The sequence below is a fragment of the Henckelia pumila genome, chromosome 2 (assembly GCF_033568475.1).
Source record: "Henckelia pumila isolate YLH828 chromosome 2, ASM3356847v2, whole genome shotgun sequence".
NCBI lineage: Eukaryota > Viridiplantae > Streptophyta > Magnoliopsida > Lamiales > Gesneriaceae > Henckelia > Henckelia pumila.
The window spans coordinates 78,816,735-78,840,110 of record NC_133121.1 but is presented as its reverse complement, the minus strand read 5'-3'; the positions used below and the strand labels follow the sequence as shown (position 1 = coordinate 78,840,110).

At 40.9% G+C, this 23,376-nt stretch overlaps 1 protein-coding gene across 1 annotated transcript; it reads left to right on the top strand.

Moving 5' to 3' along the window:
* The first annotated feature begins 13,070 nt into the window (after nucleotides 1-13,070).
* Nucleotides 13,071-13,579, top strand: LOC140877772 (uncharacterized). Its single transcript, XM_073281348.1, has 2 exons — nucleotides 13,071-13,188; nucleotides 13,281-13,579. The coding sequence occupies exons 1-2, from the start codon at nucleotides 13,071-13,073 to the stop codon at nucleotides 13,577-13,579; spliced, it is 417 nt and encodes a 138-aa protein (XP_073137449.1).
* The last annotated feature ends 9,797 nt before the right edge of the window (nucleotides 13,580-23,376 follow it).

Sequence of the window (23,376 nt, the reverse complement as noted above, 5' to 3'; positions counted from 1 at the left end):
GGTTGCTTGGAAAATTTTGCCCACTGCCGAACCACCCCAGCACGCCCAACCGCACTCAAGGAAAGAGTCGGATCAAAACCTATCGACATATCAAATCCCCTTTTCGGCAATATGTTCTTAGATAGAAATTGTTGATAATTTGCCGCCGTTGTCTCGTCCCAAAATCTCTGAGCATCAAGAGAAGGAGCAGACGAAGAAGATGATGCTCTATGTTTCTACTTTTTCTTGGGAGCCATTTGTCAAACACCTTATATGCACTTACAACAAAAGGGGTCCTTGGCAATATGATATTCTAAAACACTCCCCCAAACTTCAAATTTCACACACAACACAGTAGAACAGGAACACACTCCAAACGTTCACCACCCCAAACTTCAAACCAAACCAATACAAACCACTTCTTAAAAATTTCAAACCCTTGTAAGCCACAACTAAGAGTAAATGGAAAGAAGCTCCTACAATTCAAACTTACCACGTGATGGCAGTAGAAAACTTCAGCCGAGTGAATGCACAAACACCAAAATTGCATAAATAATCTGGCCACCCACTTTCCGATTGAAAAAGAAAAAAATACAAGGGAAGATGTGAATATGGGAGATATAGGACTGAGAGATATGTAGTGAGGGCGATTGATTTGAGATATAAGAGGAAATTTGAAGCGCGAGGTGAAGGGGACTTAGGGATTGAGAGAATTTGGAAGAGTTGGAAGAAGGAAAGTGAGGAAAGCAATCGAGAATAGGCAATAAAATCCGCGCAGGGCAGACGCTCATTTGGAATCGCGCGACCACGCATGTAGTACATAATTGCTTTAGGAAATGGATAGCAGGAGCGCGCGGGCGCGCAAGAGGAATTGCGCAGGCGCTCATGGGCCTCAAATTGTTGGCTGGAAACAGGGCTTGCAGCAGAGCGGGCACTCATATGAGATCGAGCGGCCGCGCATGCACTTCGAACATTGCGTATTAAACTTTTCATTGAATCGCATGGGCGCGTAGTGTAACTCACGTGGGCGCGCATGTGATACGTTCTTCAGATGCATAATGTTGCTCAGACTCCACGCGGGCGCACCACTGGACACGAGCGGGCGCGTATGACTCATGAATTTGGGCTCCCAAAGCTTGGAAAAAAAAATTGAAAATTGGAGAAAATTAAGAGAGAAAAATCACAAGTGCACACCATGAAATAGCTAAGTAACAAAATTTAAAGAAAAACTAAAGCAAAAGCAAAATAAAATAAAAATTTTGGGTTGCCTCCCAAAAAGCGCTTGGTTTAGAGTCGTCAGCCCGACTTTCACCGGTCTTAGGCAGGGTCATTGAGCAGAGTGCCCTCAACATGCCGCACTTCGTTTTCAAAATAATTCTTGACCCGCTGCCCAATCACTCTAAACTTTATCCCATCTGGACAGCGCAACTTGATGGCACCATGCGAAAATACTTGCTCCACGATAAATGGTCCGGACCAAAGCGACTTCACTTTACCTGGAAATAATTTCAAACGAGAGTTAAATAAAATAACGTGCTGGCCTGGTTCAAATTCCCGTCTCACAATTAGTTTATCATGCCACTTCTTCGTTTGTTCTTTATAGATGGAATTCTCATACGCTTCATTGCGGAACTCATCTAACTCATTCAACTGCAATTCCCGCAACTCCCTGGACACTTCAAGATCCACGTTTAGCATCTTCACAGCCCAATATGCTTTATGCTCCAACTCCAATGGAAGATGACAAGTTTTTCCATATACCAACCTATGGGAAGACATCCCTATGGGTGTCTTGAATGCAGTGCGATATTCCCAAAGAGCATCATCCAGATTAGTTGCCCAATCTTTCCGATTTGTCTTAACCCTCTTCTCTAGGATTTGCTTAACTTCCCGATTAGAAATCTCTTCTTGGCCATTGGTTTGCGGATGGTACGCGCATGCCACCTTGTGCCTGACACCATATATTTTGAGCAAGGTATTGAAGATTTTATTACAAAAATGCGTAACTTCGTCACTGATTATAGCTCACGGAGTGCCGAACTTGGTGAAAGTGTTCTTTTGCAGAAATTTTACTACAACACGTGCATCCTTAGTAGAGGTGGAAATTGCTTTCACCCACTTCAAAACATAATCCACGACTAGTAAAATATAAATGTAAGCAAATAAAGGAGGAAACGGACCCATAAAATCAATACCCCACACATCAAAAAGTTCTACTTCTAAAATATTGGTGAGAGACAATTCATGTTTGCGAGAAATATTCCCAGTACTTTGACACTTATCATAATATTTCACCAAGATATAACTATCCTTAAACATAGTAGGCCAATAAAAACCGGATTGTAATACCTTAGCTGCAGTCCGTGATGCTCCGAAGTGGCCTCCATATGGTGTTGAATGACATTGCTCTAAGATTTTTTGTGCTTCTTGACCCGCCACACATCTCCTAAGCACTTGATCAGCGTATCCTTTGAACACATAAGGATCATCCCACATATAGAACTTAATGTCATGGAGGAATTTTTTTCTTCTGATGGCGGTTCAAATCTGGAGGTACAACACCACATGACAAAAATTTAGCGATATCAGCAAACCATGGGAGGGACGAACTTACCTCAAAGATTTATTCATCAGGGAACACTTCTTTTATCACATCCTCATCCTTGAATTTCTCCAACTCCGGTCTAGACAAATGGTCTGCGACTTGATTTTCACTTCCCTTTTTATCCTTGACTTTAAAATTAAATTCTTGTAGAAGTAAAATCCACCTTATCAAGCGTGACTTAGCATCCTTGTTGGAAAACAGGTATCGAATCGCTGCATGGTCAGTGTAAACAACTACTTTAGTGCCAATTAAATAAGTTCTAAATTTATCAAAAGCAAAAACCACTGCAAGCATCTCTTTTTCAGTTGTGGTGTAGTTTTGCTGTGCGACATCCATAGTATGACTGGCATAATAAATTACTCGAAATATTTTATCTCTTTGCTGGCCCAAAACAAATCCCACAGCATAATCACTAGCGTCACACATCAACTCAAAAGGCTCTTTCCAATCCGGAACAATCATTGATGTGATCATGGATAACTCGCATGTGGAACTATTGGTAAGGAGAGTTCGAGATCCATTGGAGTTGCCACGTGGACCAATAACGAGGAGCCAAGCTAACAAGTTCAAGAAGGCACTTCAAATATTGATGATTAATTATCAAGATGGAGTTGGAGCACTTGAAAATCACTTTGGGAGTTGTCTATCCGTCCTTGAAGTGTTAGAAGTTGAGAAGAGGGAAGAGATCAATATTCGGACATGAGTGTTCTCGCCCCGAGGAGCCATGTTCTACCGCTCGAGCGAGCCAAAATTGATATTCGTGCAGAGCGTCTGTCGCTCGATCGGTCAAGTCTTATCGATCGAGCGGGCTGCATTATTCGGGAAACAGAATGTTGGCCTCTAGGTTGCCGCTCGATCTTCCATATCTTACCGATCAAGCGGACAAGGATTTTTGGGAAAAACACACACTTTGGCATGTTTTGTGTGTGCGTGGCTTTTTTTGATTAGTTTTGTCTATTTTGAGTATTTTAAGCTTACTAGAAAACTTTCTAGATGATATCTTTAATATCTTTAGGCAATATTTTGCATTATTTTTTTTATTTTTGATTGTAAACTATAAATATTTTGTTTATTTTCATTAATAATAATTTAGATTCAGTTTATACACAAAATATTGAAATTCTCTCTAGAATTTTATTCAAAGCTTTGCTTTGGCTTTTCAAATCAAACTTTTTCCCGTTTAATTACTTGGAAGCGTTTGTCGATTGATTTCTCACTGAAAATTGTCAGATACAAGTTATCTGAAGGTTTTCTTTGGTTTCAATTGTCGTGATTTTTGTTTTTAATCGTACCATCGATTAAAGGTGAAAATCCAAAATTATGTCAATTTTACTTGTTTCAAAGATTGGAAAAACTTCTGGATCTTTTGTTTATTGGTTGGAGGGTGCGATTCAGAATTGTAATCGTGTTTGCTAATCATACTCATCAGGATTCATATCAATCATGATAGGCGCTATGACCAATGTTGTCTTGATCTTCTCAAAGGCCTGCAAACAATCATCATCAAAAATGAAAGTGGAATCTTTTTCAAGAAAATTACAAAAGGTTTAATGATCTTTGAAAAATCTTTTATAAATCGACGATAAAACCCAACATGGCCTAAGAAATTTTGAATGCCCTTGATATTCTTTGGTGGTGGGAGTTTCTCAAATGCTACAACTTTGGCTCGATCCACCTCTAATCCTTGTGAGGACACTTTATGTCCTAGAACAATGCCATCTTCGACCATAAAGTGACACTTTTCCCAGTTAAGAACCAAATTCTTTTCTTGACATCTCTGCAAAACAAGGGAAAAATTATGCAAACAATTATCAAAATAAAAGCCAAATACCGAAAAATCATCCATGAAAACTTCCATGATTTCCTCCAACATATCTGCAAAAATAGCCATCATACACCGCTTAAAAGTAGTTGGTGGATTACAAAGACCAAAAGGCATCCTTCGGAAAGAAAACGCGCCGTAGGAACACGTGAAATTGGTCTTCTCCTGATCCTCTTGCACTATAAAAATTTGATTATATCCTGAATAACCATCTAAGAAACAGTAATAACAATAGCCAGCAAGTCCATCAAGAATTTGATCAATAAAAGGAAGTGGAAATTGATCCTTACGAGTAGCCTTGTTCAACTTCCTATAATCTATACGTACTCACTAACCTGTTACTGTGCGTGAGAAAATTAACTCATTATTTTCATTCCTGACCATAGTAATCCCACTTTTCTTAGGCACAACTTGGATGGGAGAGACTCAACTACTATCAGAAATAGCATAAATTACATCAGCGGTCAACAATTTCAACACTTTATTTTTTACAACCTCTTTCATGGCTGGATTCAACCGCCTCTGATGATGCACAGAAGGAGTATATGAATCCTCCATCAAAATTTTATGCATGCATAATGTTGGACTAATACCATTAATATCAGAAATCGACCATCCTAAAGCGGTTTTAAATTTTCTCAACACTCTTAATAATTTATATTTTTCAACATCAGTAAGATGAGAATAAATAATTATCAAACAAGCCGAATTTTCACCTAGGAATTCATAACATAAGTGTGCAGGTAATTCCTTAAGATCGTGAATTTCAGCAGGTACCTCTTTTGCACTATTTTTGAACTCATCTTCTTTCTTTGGATTCACTACCTTTGGTATTGGAGCAACATAAGGAAACACATCTTGTTCACTGATAAGTGCAATTTATGCACTTAATTTACATATGATTTTACTTGGATTTTGTAATGTATCGAGTGAATTTTATGCGTGTTACATGTTGTTTTTGTGAGATGCAAGGATTGGAGGAAAAGTAGAAAGAATAAGCGGAAAGATGAAATATGGAGCAGCAACTTCAGAAAATTACTGGAAATTTTTGAGTCATCCAAATCCGATCTCCACTGTTCAAAATAAAGTTTGAGATGTTTTGCAACTACTGTCAAAATTCAGCTCAATCAGACGGTTCGATTGTGAGATATTATTTTTTGACAATTTTTGCGCACTGCAGAATTTCATACCCGAGAGCCATGAGCGGGCGTGTCGTCGCGAAGTCAGATTTTATGATTTTTTTTGGAAGGAAACTTTGGGTTTTCTTTGGGCTTTTTTTGGACCATTTTAGGGGCATATAAAAGGAGATATTTAGGCACAATTAGAAGGAGGAGCCGCACAAGATAAGCTGAACAAGAGACGCACAATATGGAGAGAATTAAGAGGAGAAGAAGCGGCACCCAAACAACAGAACCACAAACAACTACGCATTCAAGTAGGCTTGAGACACAAATTTGAGACGTGGGAGCGAACGACAAGGGATAATCGAATCACCATATAGAGGAAATTCATCTGGGGATGGAGAATCAACTCTACTCTGTTATTTTTATTATCTGCCTTGATTTATGATAAGATTTTGGGATATGTCTATGTGTTTGATTATTTCATTATAAACTTATTAGTTGTTTCTAGAGATTGACAAATCTTGATTGGAGTTTCATGTTTTGACTATTATTTTGCCTACTATTATTTATTCTTAACAATTTATTTGTGTATTCCTGTTCTGATTGTCTTTCAATTACTTGATCACTAATTGAATAGTAAAATTTATTTGAAATCTGTCACTCGAGAGAGAAGATTTTGAATAGGATCATAGGAAAACACAACCTTGGATTTTTGTAGAGGTCGGGAGACTTACAAGTTCCTTTGAGGTCATTTGAAAGAGAAACATAGAACTTGGTTAAATTATTTTGTTGTTTGATTTCTGATAGGGATATCGAAACTAACATTAGAATAATAACATTTACTCAGCGCTCGGGAGAGGCAGTAAATAACAATTAAGGGTTCTTGGCCTATAAATTGGAATAGATGATGTAATCAATTGATATGATTTGCATGAATAAAAATTGAGTGATATCTTGTATTTAGAACCCGTCTCAGATTGTGTACCCAAAGCCATCCTTCAAATTCTAGATTCTTTATTTTATTTAGTTTATTAAATTTTAAACTTTGATTTTCTAAATAAAGTTGAGATTATTTTAATTTCAGTATTTAATGTGAATATAAATTTCAATCCTCGTGGGAACGATACTCTACTCATCATATATTAAAACTTGACACCGTGCACTTGCGGGCACAAATTTTGCAACATTCACAAAGCTCAAGGTCCTCTTCTTTCTCAACATCCTTTTCTCCAACCAAGCATCTCTCCAATGGATCATTAATTCCTGCACATACAAAAGGAGTATAAGAATCAATAACTTCAATTATTTTGCAAGTACTTACCTCTCTTGGTCCCTTCATTGCATGGTAGATGTTAAAAATTACATGTAGAGACCCGACCCGGATCCACTACCTAATCAGAGTTAAGAGCATAATTAAGCATGCATTAAATAAAATCGCTGCGAAAGACTTAAATACAAGCAGACCGGCAGAATACATCCAGCTAATCATCATCGATTTATACAACCCAATCGAATTTACATAGATAAAAACCTACAGCTAAATACTGCTGTCTTCAAGGTCGCTGGCTCCTCCAGGCTCCTGGTGCTCAATCCTGCACCTACATCTGCCCCGTCGAATAGGGTATCCAGATACATAGAAAATACTGAACGTGAGCTCTAAGCTCAATACAAAAGCACGGATAAACATACAAATATGATGCATGCAAATGACTGGGTATCCATATCTGGGATAACTGTATACGAACTACTCAGACTGGCGCCTGGGATATAAGCTCGTCACATCGGGGTAGCTAACCACTGTGTGCGACCACTCATTCCCGAATCATGGATGCGGACCACGGAGTCCTTCAGGTATCAGTACCTAGGGGTACTCGATATCAAACGTCCTAACAGGGCTGAGCAACCCTAACTGGCTCATCTCGAAAGATATACAGATGTACAGGCACAAGATGATATGCACATTTCGCATAACAATAATAACATGCAAACACATAAATGCAACATATAAGCATGCATATCCACTGGCAATCTCAGTCAGTACTTACGTACCTTTCTAAGACAGTCCTAGTAGTCCCACTCTAGGTTCCAAGCCTATCATCAAGTCTACAATGCAAATACCCATGCATCATTCAATAAGTGCTAAAAGCCTTAACTAAGCTATTGCATACTCCTAAATAATTTAAAGAGACCATAGCTATACCTGCGTCTGTCGTCAGCCCACTGATGGCGACTATCCCGCAACTAGGGCACTCCCCTGCTGCAAATCCACAGCCTCGAACACGGCTCTACAACACGAGCACTGCTCCGCTACTATGTCAGACACTGTCTGACTATACTAAAACAAATATCCTACTCCAACTCTAGAATAAGAGTACCCAAAGCCTTAAAATAGGACCACGAGGGCCAAGGAGAGAATTCGGAATTGGCAAGAAATGAATGCCTCGGACCTTATATTTATAGGCATCGATCGGAACTTCCGATCCTTGATCGGAACGTCCGATCCTGCCATCGGAGCTTTCGAACATCCTTATCTGCCACATGTCAAAATCTCACTGGTTGACTTCGGATAGGGGTGATCGGAGCTTCCGATCCTGTTCGGAGCTTCCGATCAACCACACGTCATAGATGACGTAATTCGATCGGAGCTTCCGATCGTTCATCGGAGCTTCCGATCACCTTCGGAGCATCCGATCCTAACTTCGGAGCTTTCGATCTGTCTGACCCTCCGGACCATTTCTGATCATTTTGGGTCTATTTCCGGCTCCGTTAATCCATTTAGAAGTATCCTTAATCACGTTTTACTAAATATAACATGATCACACGATAATTACTCATTATCATTAATTCTGGATATGGGCCACTACATTACAGATTCTCCACCAACTCTAAGGTTGAGCTCTCCTTTATGGACATCTATCAATGCTCTTGCAGTTGCCAAAAAAGGTCTCCCAAAAATTAAAGGGGCTTCTTCATCTTCTTCCATATCTAAAATCACAAAGTCAGCAGGAAATATAAATTTATCCACCTTTACCAAAATGTCTTCAACAACTCCCCGTGGATATGTGATACTTCTGTCAGCCAGCTGTAAAGTGATGGTGGTCAGCCTTACATCTCCAAGCTCCAAGCTTCTGTAAACAGAAAAAGACATCAAATTAATACTTGAGCCTAAATCACATAAAGCTCTATTTACCTTAGCACCACCAATAAAACAAGAAATAGTAAAACTTCCTGGATCCTTAAGCTTTTGTGGCAAACTTCTTCTGTAGAATAGCTCTGCACTCTTCATTTAAATTCACCACCTCATTCTCTTGAAACCTTCTATTCTTGGACATCACATCTTTGATAAACTTGGTATAATTCGGCATCTGCTCCAAGGCATCAACAAAGGGAATATTGATGTGTATTTTCTTGAAAATCTCTAGAAACTTAGAGAATTGCTAATCCAAAGCCTTCTTCTTTAACCTCTGTAGATATGGAAGAGTGGGTTTAAACATTGGCTTTTCCTCAACAATTATCTCTTCAACATTAGAATTTTCAGCTGTCGTCGGCTTTTCACTCTCTTCTTCTCTTCCTTCAGCCCCTAATTCTTTTCCACTCCTCAAAATGTGATAGACTTGCATTGCTATTTCGGGTTAACCTTTGTATTGCTGGGAAACTGGCCTCTATTCTGGTCCTTCAACGCATTTTCCATTTAGACAATTTGAGTCTACATTGATTTCATCATGACACCCATATTACACATGTATGTTTCCATACTATCAAGCCGATTCTCAGTTCTTGCCATCCGCTTACTAGATTCAGTGACAAAAGTACTTACCACATCTTCCAATGAAGGCTTCCCATCACCCTTGTTTGTATTGAACCTCGGAGATGATTCAACACATTTTTATTGTTGGCATAAGAAAAATTCTCATGATTACGCAAGCCAGGGTTATAAGTGTTAGAAACATGATTACCTCTATAGCCTCCATAACCTCTTGTATTGATGTATTGAGCTTTTTTAGGGGGGATATGACTCTTCGATAACTACTGATGCACCTGTCAAATCCTCAATGCTCAGTTTGTTCAATGCAACCACTTGTGTAGTCAACACAGATAATTGAGGAGATATAGATGTGAGAGGATCCAATGCATATACAGATTTCTTGACTCCCATACGTTCAGACAACCATTGAAAACTGTTGATAGTCATCTGTTCCAGCATATCATAGGCCTGAATTGGATCTTTAGCAAAGATGGTACCTCCAGTAGCAGAGTCCACTGAAATCCGTGTAGGCACATTCAACCCATTGTAGAATAGCTCAATTTGCTCCCAGTCTGCAAAATTATGGTTAGGAAAACGTCTCAACAAATCATTATACCTTTCTAATGCTTCGTATAACTGCTCTGCATCAAGTTTCCAGAATGTACTGATTTCGATCTTCAACTGGGTAGACATAACAGGTGGAAAATATTTCGCAAGAAACTTGACTGCCATGTCCTCCCAAGTAGTAATGCTTCCTAACGGCAGTGATTGCAGCCAACTCCTTGCCTGATCCCTGAGAGAAAAAGGGAACAAACGTAAACGAATAATATCTCCAGGAACACCATTCATCTTTACCGTATCAGTGATTTTTAGAAACGTCCTGAGATGCAAGTGAGGATCAGCTGTGGCGCTCCCATTAAATTGGTTCTGTTGAACCATGTTGATTAATGTCAGCTTCAACTCAAAGTTGTTCGCATTGATAGTTCCTTGAGTAATTCAGAGTAGTGAGCCTGGACCGTAGGCTAGAAATGATCTCGAATAGGCACCAAGGGAGCCTGTTGTGCATTTTCTTCAATCATCCTATTTAATTCTTCTCTTCTCAACCTTCTTAAAGCTCTTGCAGCGCGTTCGATTTCCGGATCAAATAGTAAAAAATTAGCGCTTTGAGATCTTCGCATACACTGCACGTAAGAAGAATTAAAAATCAATCAGTAACTAAAAATAAAAATAAATAAAAACTCTAAATTAAAATCTAGACTAATTGGTAACAATACTAAAATAAAATCAACAATTAACTCCCCGGAAACAACACCAAAAAATTATTGCGTAATTTTGTGCCCGCAAGTACACAATGTAAAGTTTAATAAAGTGTGAGTAGAGTGTAGATCTCACGAGGAGTAGTATGAAAATTATTTAGTACTTGTAATTAAAAAATTCTAAAATTTATCTAGAAAATTAAATAAGAAGTTTTGGTTTTCAACTTAAAGAAATAATAAAGTTACCTCTTGTTCATGGTCTTTTTGCTCATATCAACACAAAAATCATCAATTCCATCGTCTCCTAAACTTAACAAAAACAACAAACAATTCACGCAATACCTCTCATTATAACACAAAAGTCAAGTCAAAACATAAACAAATTAAATTCATAAAATACACTATTCATCTTGCTCCTACTGAGATGAAAGAGCTGAAGGAACAGATTCAGGAGATGTTGGAGAAAGGATTCATTCACCCTAGTTTCTCAACTTGGGGTGCACCAGTCCTGTTCATGAAGAAGAAGGATGATAGTATAAGGTTATTCATTGATTACCGATAGTTCAACCATATCACAGTGAAGAAAATATATCCACTACCGAGTATAGAGGATCTATTTGATCTGTTGCTGGGATCTTCAGTATTTTCAAATATCAATCTGCGATATGGATACCATCAGTTGCAGGTAAGAGAGGAGGACGTGTCCAAGACTGCATTTCGGAAAAGTTTTGGCCATTATGAAATTATGGTGATGTCGTTTGGCTTGACAAACACTTCAGAGTTTTCAGGGATCTCATGCACGTGTCTTTCGGCCGTATTTTGATCAGTTTATTATCGTCTTTATTGATGATATCTTGATCTACTCGAGGAGCATAGAGGAGCATAAGCGGCATTTGTAGACGGCTTTGCAGATTCTGAGAGAGTAGCAGTTGTATGAAAAATTCAACAAGTGTGAGTTTTGGCTTTATCATGTGGTGTTTCTAGGCCACATTATTTATAGAGATGGGATAACAGTTGATCCGTCTAAGGTAGAGGCTCTTCAGAGTTAAAAGATTCCAAAAAATGCATCAAAGATTCGCAGTTTCTTGGGTCTAGCAGGTTACTATCGGAAATTCATCAAGGTCTTCTATTCTATATCAGTGCCCTTGACACCTTTGACCAAGAATAACGCGAAGTATGTTTGGAGTCCTGAGTGTTCGAGGAGCTTTGATCAGCTTAATGAGGCACTTACTTCTGCGCCAGTGTTGGCGATAACAGTGGAGCATAAGGAGTTTGTTGTGTATACATATGCGTCTAAGATGGGATCAGGCACTGTTCTTATGCAGTGTGACAAGGTGGTTGCTTATGTGTTGAGACAGTTGAAGATTCATGAGCAGAACTATGTGACGCATGATTTAAAGATTGCAGTTGTAGTGTTTGCGCTTAAGATTTGGACGCATTACTTGTACGGTGAGAAGTGCAAGATTTTCACTGATTATAATAGCCTCAAATATTTCTTCACACAGAATGAGTTGAATAGGAGGCAGCGAAGATGGTTGGAGCTAGTTAAAGATTATGACTGTAACATTAGCTACCATCCAGGTAAAGCTAATGTAGTATCCAATTCCTTGAGTCAGAAGACTTTAGTGATAGCCTATTTATCAGTGCAACGACCTCTGCAGACTGAGATACAGAGGTTTGATTTAGAGTTTGAGTGTTCATGCACCGAGATTATCAGCAATGAGAGTACAACCAACTCTTTGAAATCTAATAAGAGAGGGGCAAACTAAAGATGAGCAGTTACTACACATGAGAAAGAAATATGAGGCCAGAGGCAGTCTTCTCTACACAGTTGATGACTGTATTGTTTGGTACAGAGGACGGATGTGGTTGCCAAATTCTGAGCTGTTGAGAGCAGATATTATGACAGAGACACACACATCTCCATATTCTATTCATCCTGAGAGTACGAAGATGTACCGAGATTTGCAGACTCTATATTAGTGGCTTGGCAGAAAGCGGGACATTGGCCGTTTTGTATCAAAGTGTTTGACCTTTCAGCAAGTCAATACTAGACATCAGCCACCAGCAGGGATGCTTCGACCACTTCTCGTCCCCGAGTGGAAGTGGGAGAACATAACTAGGGATTTTTTGATTTGTTTACCAAGAAGTGCCAAAGGATTTACTACGATTTGGGTGATTGTTGATCGACTCACCAAATCAGCGCAATTCTTTTCGGTGAAGACTACCTTCACCATGACACATTATCCAGGGCTATACATCAAAGAGATTGTCAGACTTCACGGCATTCCAGTCTCTAGTATGTCAGACCAAGATCTAAGGTTTACTTTCTCTTTCTGGAATAGTTTACACGCAGCTATGGGGACAAAATTATTGTCAATACTATTTTTCATCCCCAGAATGATGGACATTCAGAGCAAGTTATACAGATTCTAGAGATTTGTTGAGTTCTTGTGTGATTGATTTTCAGAGCACGTGGGAGTCGAGACTACCTCTAGTGGTTTTCATATATAAAAACAGTTTTCAGGCGTGGATAGGTATGGCTCTCTATGAGGCTCTTTACGGGAGAAGGTGCAGATCTCCCGTGCATTGGGATGAGGTTGGAGAGAGGAATTCTCTTAGGACTCGAGTTAGTTCAGCAGACTACAGATATCGTGGTTCGGATTCAAGATAAGATGAGGACCTCACAGAGTCGTCAAAAGAGTTTATGCTGACCGACGATGGCGAGACCTCGAGTTTTTCGTTGCAGACCATGTCTTTGTGAGGATTGCGCACATGAATGGGTGTGATGCGCTTTGGAAAGAGAGGCAAGCTCAGTTCGAGGATATTGGTCTGTTCGAGATTCTGGAGGAGGTTGGTACATTGGCCTACCGTATAGCAGTACCGCCCAGTCCTGCGACAGTGCACAACATTTTCCACGTATTGATGTTGCGGAAGTATATCTCCAATCCATCTCACGGATTAGATCATGAGCCTCTGGAGTTGACGCACGTGAGGAGAAGAGGCTTAGGACGCGAGTTCTTCCCATGGTCAAGGTCCGGTGGCTGAATCATTCGGATGAGGAGACTACCTAGGAGGCCCAGGCCGATATACGGACGCGTTATCCAAAGATTTTTAGTAAGTACTTCAATTTCGAGGATGAAATTCCATTTAAGGGGGTTATAGATGTAACGTCCCAAAAATTAATTACCAAATTATTTGACAATTAAAATAATTATTGAGCTGATAAAATAATTATTATATCCAAATGAGTTATAGAGTGTATTTATAAAATACATGTGTAAATTAGTCAATGAGTTTGACTATTTATAGATATCTGAAATTTTGGTTTTTTGAAATAATTATTGAGATATTGAAATAAAATAATTCTTTATACCAGATAATTTAATTTAAAAGAGTATTTGACTGAGTTGACTGGTCAAAATCTTTGTTGACTTGTCATTTTTTGAGTTTGATTCAATAATTAATAGGAGAAATTATCAGTCCAACTGACTGGTTAAAGTCAATAATTTCAGAAAATGATGTTAATAGATATTGGGTGTGTGTACCAGAAAAACATCAGATTTGAGACTACATTTTACCAGTTGGGTATAAAATAAACTAGTCCGAGATCTGAAAATAGTGGATTATTATAAATATCAAAACACTCATTGAAACACCATAAAAAAGACACAGATCTAAGATTTTGCCACAAATTTTTGAATTTACTGTAGCAATTTTTTGATCATCCTTTGTCGGCAGTTCACCGGAGCCCCAATCGGAAATCCGAATGGTCATTTTGAAGCCAAGGTCCAGTCGATTCTATTGGTACCAAGAAATCGAGTTTTGAACTTGAAATTGTTGGATTTAAAGGTGTTAGTGTTGGAGTACCGTGTTCTCGTGCCCAAGACACAGCGAAAGTTTAAAATTTTTGTCTTGACATTCAAAACATGCTAGGACACTCGTATGATTTAAATGACATTTGTAGTAACCCGCATTTCTGATTAGTGATTAAATGAGTAATTAATCACGTGATCATGTTTAGATTAAGTAAAACATGATTAAGTAAGTTCTTGTTGGGATAACGGACTTCAGAAATGGATTCAGAGCACTCGAACTAGTCGAATTGGTTCAGCAGGACCGAACGGTCCGATGAGGAGTTCGGATGATCCGAAGTGGATCGGAAGCTTCGTGCCAGGATCGGAAGCTCCGATCGAGATCAAAAGCTCCGTCGGCAAGATCGGAAGCTCCGATCTGACTCAGTGAACACGTCATCGCTTACATCAGCAAGGTGACATCATGGCTGACGTAATATTGAGCGATCGGACGCTCCGAAGGTGCGATCGAAGGTTCCGATCGTGATCGGACGTTCCGAACAGGGATCGGAGGTTCCGATCGTCGTCTATAAATAAGGGGTCCGAGCCCTCATTCTGTGAACAGATTTTCCCTTCTTTCCTCTAGTTTTTGAACCTTCTTACTTATATCTACGGAGTTCTAGGCATCCTATTGGGAATCCGGAAGTTGCCTAGCGATCCCGGTGTCGTAGCGGAGGTGTGCCTAAGTTTTGAGGCGATTCTACACCAGCGGGCTGACGACGGACGAAGGTATAATTTGGCTTCCTAAAAATATTTAGGAGTATGCAATAGCTTAGTTAAGGCTTTTAGAACTAAATTGTTGATGCATGGATATTTGCATTGTAGTAGCTAGTAGACTGGACTAGTAGGCTTGTAGTCTAGACCAGCAGAGCTAGGTTTGACCAGCAGTGTTAGAGGTACGTAAGTACTGACCGAGATAGACGGCATGATATATTTGCTTATATGTTGCATGAGTATGTGCTATATGTTTTATCATGTTTTAGCATGTTTTACCGCCTTAGCACATACATGATTTTACGTGTGACTGCATCCGGAGAGATGTGAGTCATTGACAGTCTCCATAGGGAACGATGATCTCATTCTGGACTCGAGTCAGGTATGACAGTTTCCATATGAGGCTTGTATCCTGTTTTGGATTCGGGTCAGGATAGGGTTGGCTCAGCCCTGATATGGAATATACGAGTACCCCGCGGAGTAGCTCTCTAGCCGGTACTGTATATTCTCGACGCCATGAGCAAGTGTTTTCACTTGAGTTTTAAATCATCTGTGTGCGAATATTTGTAATTATATCATTGCTTCGTATTGAGCGTTCTAGCTCACGCCCCTGTGTTTGGGTATTGTGTACCTTATGGTGGGGCAGGTTTGAGGCTGGACGGTTCAGGCGGCTCCCAGCAGGATTGAGCTTCGGAGAGTCCAAGGTTGTAGAGGGTAGGGATTTATTTACCCTGAACCTTCGATTTGGTTGTATAACAGTATTTATACACTTGTGATAGCGTCGGTTGTATTCTGCCGATTGGATTTGTTGTATTTTAATTATCCACACCTTATGCTTAAAGCTTTTATTGCGTGCGCTTTTCTATAACTCTGATTAGATAGTGGATCCGGGTTGGGTCACTACATTTTTGGTATCAGAGCGACGCATTGCACTGGGAATATTGTAAAGCAGATTAAGTAATTGTCTGTTCTTATGTAACAGATGGCAGATTTCGACGAAAGTCACGGTAGCGTAGACGGCGGTCGTTGGGGCGATCCGGACGATCGTAGACGTCGGGGACAGCTCGAGGAGCGCAGGCGAGTCAGCATGCGTAGGTTTAAGGAAGTTAGCCCGAAGCCTTTGACGGGTGGGGAGACAGCTGAAGTGGCGGAGGATTGGATGGAGAGGATGGAGCAGTGCTTCCAGGAATTCCGTTTCACGGCTGAGGATAGGATGGAGTTTCTTGCCTTTATGCTTGAGGGCAGAGCGAGGAAGTGGTGTAGATCTACTTCCGCACCGTTCATAGCAGCTAGAGGTGCAGCTACTTGGGTTGAGTTTTGTACTGCTTATCAGAGATTTTATTTTCCTCCAGCTCTTCGTCAGGCGAAAGCCAGTGAGTTGTTGAGTTTGTGGCAGGGGACGATGACGATCGAGGAGTACCAGCAGAAGTTCTTTGATCTGCTACCCTTTTGTCCTCATATTGCCGATAGTTCTATGGCGAAGTTTGATCATTTCCTTCAGGGTTTGAATCCTGACATTCATCGTATGGTTGCTGTGGGCGGCGATGGGACTTACGAGGATTTGGTGGACCGTTGTTGCCAGGCCGAGGACAGTATTCGGAGAAACAGGGGACTTTATTCTTCTTCCAGGTCAGCAATCTCTAGTCCTTTGGGTCCGAAAGGACAGTCCTTCAAGAAGCCAGGAGGTACTTCTTCTTCTTCTTCCTATGGATCTGGTGGAGTGCATAACTTTGGTGGCCAAAGGCCGAACCGTTGCCATCAGTGCCGATGCAGACATCCGCCAGGGCAGTGTGGTCGATCGACCACTGCATGTTTCCAGTGTGGCCAGGAGGGTCACATGAAGAGAGATTGTCCTATGCTGATTGGGGCAGCGAGTGGTTCTGGAGGTTCTCAGGCATCTGTTCAGCCACCTCAGTACCAGCAGCCACCTTTCCAGCAGCATTATTCGCAGCAGCGCCAACATCCGCAGCAGTCTCAGAGACAGCCTACTCAGACTCCTTCTCGGGGTCATTCTTCGTTGAGGCCACGTGCCCAGGGTCAGGTCTTTGCGCTTAACCAGGAGCAGGCAGAGGCTGACAGCGATCAGATGATTGCAGGTATCTGTAGTTTATGTGGTTTTCCTGCATATGTTTTAATTGATACCGGTGCATCGCATTCTTTTGTCTCAGCACGTTTTGCTAAGAAGTATAAGTTGCCATATATTCCTCTAGACGTGTTATTAGTGGTTTCTACTCCTATGGGGAGCGAGGTTTTAGCCAAGCGTCTAGTTGTGTTTTGGATTTCGAGGGACATCAGCTTAGTGCTAACCTAATGATTCTAGCGATAGAGGATTTCGATTGCATCATTGGGATAGATCTATTGACTACCTACCGAGCCATAGTGGATTTCTATCAGAGGTTTGTTCAGTTTCGTCCAGAGGATGACGAGTCATGGTATTTCTATGGTGAGGGAGCGCGACCCCCGATGCCAGTGGTTTCAGCTCTGAAGGCCCGGCGTGCGTTAGAGTCTGGCGGGGAAGGCTACCTTATCTACGCCATTGACGCATCCTTAGGAGAGCCAGATATCCAAGAGATGCCAGTGGTTCGTGACTTTCCAGATGTGTTTCCGGAGGAGATTCCAGGTTTTCCACCAGTAAGGGAAATTGAGTTTAGCATTGAGTTAGTGCCAGGAACTACACCGATTTCCAAGACTCCTTACCGATTGGCACCGGCAGAAATGAAAGAGCTGCAGAAGCAATTGCAAAATCTTCTTGATAAGGGTTATATTCGACCTAGTGTTTCGTCATGGGGAGCCCCAGTACTGTTTGTCAATAAGAAGGATGGTTCGATGCGGTTGTGTATTGACTACCGTCAGTTGAATCGGGTGACAGTGAAGAATAAGTATCCTCTTCCGCGGATAGATGATCTCTTTGATCAGTTGCAGGGTACTTCTGTCTATTCGAAGATTGACCTTCGGTCTGGGTATCATCAATTGCGAGTTCGACAGGAGGATGTTCCAAAGACAGCATTTCGTACGCGGTATGGACACTATGAATTTCTAGTGATGCCGTTTGGTTTGACGAATGCTCCAGCTGTTTTTATGGATCTGATGAACCGAGTTTTCCGCGACTTTCTGGATAAGTTCGTGGTGGTGTTCATCGATGACATTTTGGTGTATTCTCGCAGCATGGATGAGCATGCCTACCATCTCTATACTGTACTGCAGGTCTTGAGGGAGAGACAGCTGTACGCGAAGCTGAGTAAGTGTGACTTCTGGATTGACCGAGTTGTGTTCCTTGGTCATGTCATTTCTCAGGAGGGCGTATATGTGTATCCTAGTAAGACAGAGGCTATTCTGAATTGGTCGCGTCCGACTACAGCTTCTGAGATTCGTAGTTTCCTTGGTTTAGCAGGATACTATCGTCGTTTTGTGGAGAATTTCTCTCAGATAGCTAAGCCTTTGACTCAGTTGACGAAGAAAGACGTTTCTTTCATTTGGTCTGATGCTTGTGAAGATAGTTTTTGTGAGTTGAGACATCGTCTGATGGCAGCTCCAGTTCTTGCCTTACCGTCTGGATCAGGTGGATTTGTAGTATTCACTGATGCTTCTCTCCATGGTTTGGGGTGTGTGTTGACTCAGAATGGCCACGTGATTGCCTATGCCTCCAGACAGCTGAAGACTCACGAGGAGAACTATCCCGTACATGATTTAGAGCTTGCAGCCATTGTCTTTGCTCTTAAGATATGGCGTCACTATTTGTACGGAGAACGATTCGAGATCTTCACCGATCATAAGAGTTTGAAGTATCTGTTCACTCAGGCTGAGTTGAACATGCGGCAGCGTCGTTGGATGGATCTGTTGAAGGATTACGACTGTGAGATCAAGTACCATCCAGGTTCTTAAAATCCCATTGCTGATGCGCTTAGTCGCAAAGTTTATGTGAGTTCCCTTCGTACCAGTTCGATTTCTAAGGCAGTGGAGGAGTGTTGTTCTTTGGGATTTACATTCCGTCATAAGAAAGAACAACAAGGGATTCGTGTCTCTTCTGTGCTTGTAGAGCCAGCGCTATACAGAAGAATCCGGGAAGCTCAGAATTCTGATCTGAAGACTCAGAAGTTGGCCCGTTTGGCTGAGGGTAGTAATACTTCTGGTTTTCATCTGCAAGGAAACGGTCTGTTGTGTCTTTCTGGTCGAGTTGTGGTACCCGAGGATTCTACTTTGAGGGATGAGATCTTATCGCAAGCTCACCGCAGTCGATTTTTTGTACATCCAGGCAGCATGAAGATGTATAAGGATCTTCGCACTCGATTTTGGTGGAAAGGGATGAAGCGCAGCGTTTATCAGTTCGTATCCCGATGCCTTGTGTGTCAACAAGTCAAGGCAGAATTTAGACGACCCGGAGGGTTACTTCACAGCTTAGAAATTCCTGAATGGAAGTGGGAGCATGTGACGATGGACTTTGTCACCCACTTGCCTATGTCTTCCAGGAATTGTGATGCTATTTGGGTTGTCGTGGATCGGTTGTCGAAGTTAGCGCATTTTCTTCCCTATAACCGCGATTACACCTTTGATAGGATGGCACAATTGTATGTGCGAGAGATTGTGCGATTGCATGGGATTCCGTTGAGTATTGTCAGCGATAGAGATCCGAGATTCACCTCGAGATTTTGGGGTAGTTTCCAGCGAGCCCTTGGTACTACTTTGAGCTTGAGTACGGCTTATCATCCAGAGACGGACGGACAGTCAGAGCGTACTATTCGCACTCTAGAGGATATGCTTCGCGCGGCGGTGATGGATTTTGGTCCAGCATGGCATGACCATTTACCCTTGGTGGAGTTCGCTTACAACAATAGTTACCATCGTAGCATTGGCATGGCACCATTTGAGGCTCTTTATGGACGCCGTTGTCGTACACCTTTGTTTTGGGACGAGGTTGGCGAGCGTCAGGTTGAGGGTTCTCAGATGATTCAGCAGATGATTGATGCAATAGAGTTGATCCGACGCAGGGTTAAGGCAGCCCAGGATCGACAGGCTAGCTACGCAAACACTCACCGCAGACCACTTCATTTTGAGGTAGGAGAGTATGTTTTCTTGCGTGTGTCACCTTTCCGGAAGGTGATGAGGTTTGGTCGCAAGGGTAAGCTGACACCTAGATTTATTGGTCCTTTCAAGATTCTCGAGAAGGTTGGGGATGTTGCTTATCACCTGGCCTTGCCACCCGATCTTTCGAAGATCCACGATGTGTTCCACGTATCCTTGTTAAGACAGTATGTGGCAGACGAGTCGCATATTTTGCATCCGACCGAGGTAAAAGTGGACCGAGATCTATCGTATGTAGAGAAACCCCTACGGATTCTTGACAGGAAGGACAAGGTACTTCGTAACAAGCGTATACCATTGGTGATGGTACAGTGGCAACGCAGAGATACAGAGGAAGCTACTTGGGAGTTGGAGAGCCGGATGTTAGCCGAGCACCCCGAGTTATTTTGAGATTTTGTACTTCTTTGTATCCAGTTTATACTTGTTCAGTTGTAATAAAGAACATTGGTTAGCTATTTATGTTTTTCCTTTAAGACTTAAATTTCGAGGACAAAATTTCTTAAGTGGGGGAGAATGTAGTAACCCGCATTTCTGATTACTGATTAAATGAGTAATTAATCACGTGATCATGTTTAGATTAAGTAAAACATGATTAAGTAAGTTCCTGTTGGGATAACGGACTTCAGAAATGGATTCAGAGCACTCGAACTAGTTGAATTGGTTCAGCAGGACCGGACGGTCCGATGAGGAGTTCGGACGATCCGAAGTGGATCGGAAGCTCCGTGCCAGGATCGGAAGCTCCGATCGAGATCGGAAGCTCCGTCGGCAAGATCGGAAGCTCCGATCTGACTCAGTGAACACGTCATCGCTTATGTCAGCAAGGTGACATCATGGCTGACGTAATATTGAGCGATCGGACGCTCCGAAGGTGCGATCGGAGGTTCCGATCATGATCGGACGTTCTGAACAGGGATCGGAGGTTCCGATCGTCGTCTATAAATAAGGGGTCCGAGCCCTCATTCTGTGCACCGATTTTTCCTTCTTTCCTCTGGTTTTCGAACCTTCTTACTTAGATCTGCGGAGTTCTAGGCATCCTATTGGGAATCCGGAAGTTGCCTAGCGATCCCGGCATCGTAGCGGAGGTGTGCCTAAGTTTTGAGGCGATTCTACACCAGCGGGCTGACGACGGACGAAGGTATAATTTGGCTTCCTAAAAATATTTAGGAGTATGCAATAGCTTAGTTAAGGCTTTTAGAGCTAAATTGTTGATGCATGGATATTTGCATTGTAGTAGCTAGTAGACTGGACTAATAGGCTTGGAGTCTAGACCAGCAGAGCTAGGTTTGACCAGCAGTGTTAGAGGTACGTAAGTACTGACCGAGATAGCCGGCATGATATATTTGCTTATATGTTGCATGAGTATGTGCTATATGTTTTATCATGTTTTAGCATGTTTTACCGCCTTAGCACATACATAATTTTACGTGTGACTGCATCCGGAGAGATGTGAGTCATTGACAGTCTCCATAGGGAATGATGATCTCATTCTGGACTCGAGTCAGGTATGACAGTTTCCATATGAGGCTTGTATCCTGTTTTGGATTCGGGTCAGGATAGGGTTGGCTCAGCCCTGATATGGAATATAGGAGTACCGTGCGGAGTAGCTCTCTAGCCGGTACTGTATATTCTCGGCGCCATGAGCAAGTGTTTTCAATTGAGTTTTAAATCATCTGTGTGCGAATATTTGTAATTATATCATTGCTTCGTATTGAGCGTTCTAGCTCACGCCCCTGTGTTTGGGTATTGTGTACCTTGTGGCGGGGCAGGTTTGAGGCTGGACGGTTCAGGCGGCATCCAGCAGGATTGAGCTTCGGAGAGTCCAAGGTTGTAGAGGGTAGGGATTTATTTACCCTGAACCTTCGATTTGGTTGTATAACAGTATTTATACACTTGTGATAGCGTCGATTGTATTCTGCCGATTGGATTTGTTGTATTTTAATTATCCGCACCTTATGCTTAAAGCTTTTATTGCGTGCGCTTTTCTATAACTCTGATTAGATAGTGGATCCGGGTTGGGTCACTACAACATTCATAGGATGTTTTACGAAATTATACCTGTAGTGAGTATCTAACTTGACACCAACTATCCTGAGATTAGATGATATAACTCTTGTTGTAATTCCCTACGAACGATCAACTGGAGTATCTCCTTCTTCAGTCTTCGAATCAAGTCAACGACCAGTTAGCCTATTTCTCTTCTAACTCGCACTAGAGAGAAAATAAATTTGCGTTGAGATTGAAAGAACAAGGAGTGACGATTCAAATACCTATTGATTAGGGTGGCCAAAATCCTTAGATCAATTAGAAGGCAATTTCGAAAATTGCATGAAGGAAGTATGCCAATTGGTTTCGAGAATTGAAGGCTAGGTTTCGAAATATATCTCCTAATATATATATATATATATATATATATATATATATATATCTTAATTATATATGTAAATTTAATTAAACAAGTTTAATTATTACATATATAAAATTAAGATTCTTTTTCAAAAATATCATTCCTCATTTTGAATTTGTTATTCTCGATCCTTTACATATATATTATATATATTATACATTATATTTTTATTTGTGTACAAGTTATATATTTTGGTATCAATATTATTTTCTTGTATAAATTAATATCATTTATTAATACAACTAATGAGATTTATTCTAGCCCAACTAGAATGCTATTAATTTATTAAAGCCTATTACTTTAATAATTTATCATGATGGGTTTGTGCTCCTACTAGCCCATGATTCATGCACTCATTGTATTAATATTATCATAATCCTGATCGATGATCCAATATCACCGATGTGACGACTTAACTTAATCGTTATTATGATGCACACTTTAATTTTCGAAAACAATAAAGCATAAATAAGGTAGCTGCTAATTTTGGAATACTTCCACTCAAATTAAGAAGGTGCACTCCCTTCACTGGTTTTTAGCAGTCATGCTCTCAAAATTTCTATAAACTCTTATAAACTCATTTATAAGCTTATCATTTGATCCAATCAAATTTTTTTATTAATAATTCAACTCTTTGAATTTATTATCTCAACGGAAATAGGGAAACCAGTGCTTGTGTGACCCTCAATGGTTCAGGGATACAACTAGCCATGAGTTCACAACTCTTTGTGATTCAGGACATTGTCCTTTATACAGACTTACCCTTATTAGCCCCATTCTATGTATCAACTCCT

Excerpts from the sequence above, each read along its gene's own strand:
- LOC140877772 (XM_073281348.1), top strand. The coding sequence starts at position 13,071 with ATGGCTCTCTATGAGGCTCTTTACGGGAGAAGGTGCAGATCTCCCGTG. Across the intron at positions 13,189-13,280 it reads AGCAGACTACAGATATCGTG|ACCATGTCTTTGTGAGGATT; the intron begins GTTCGGATTCAA and ends TTTTCGTTGCAG.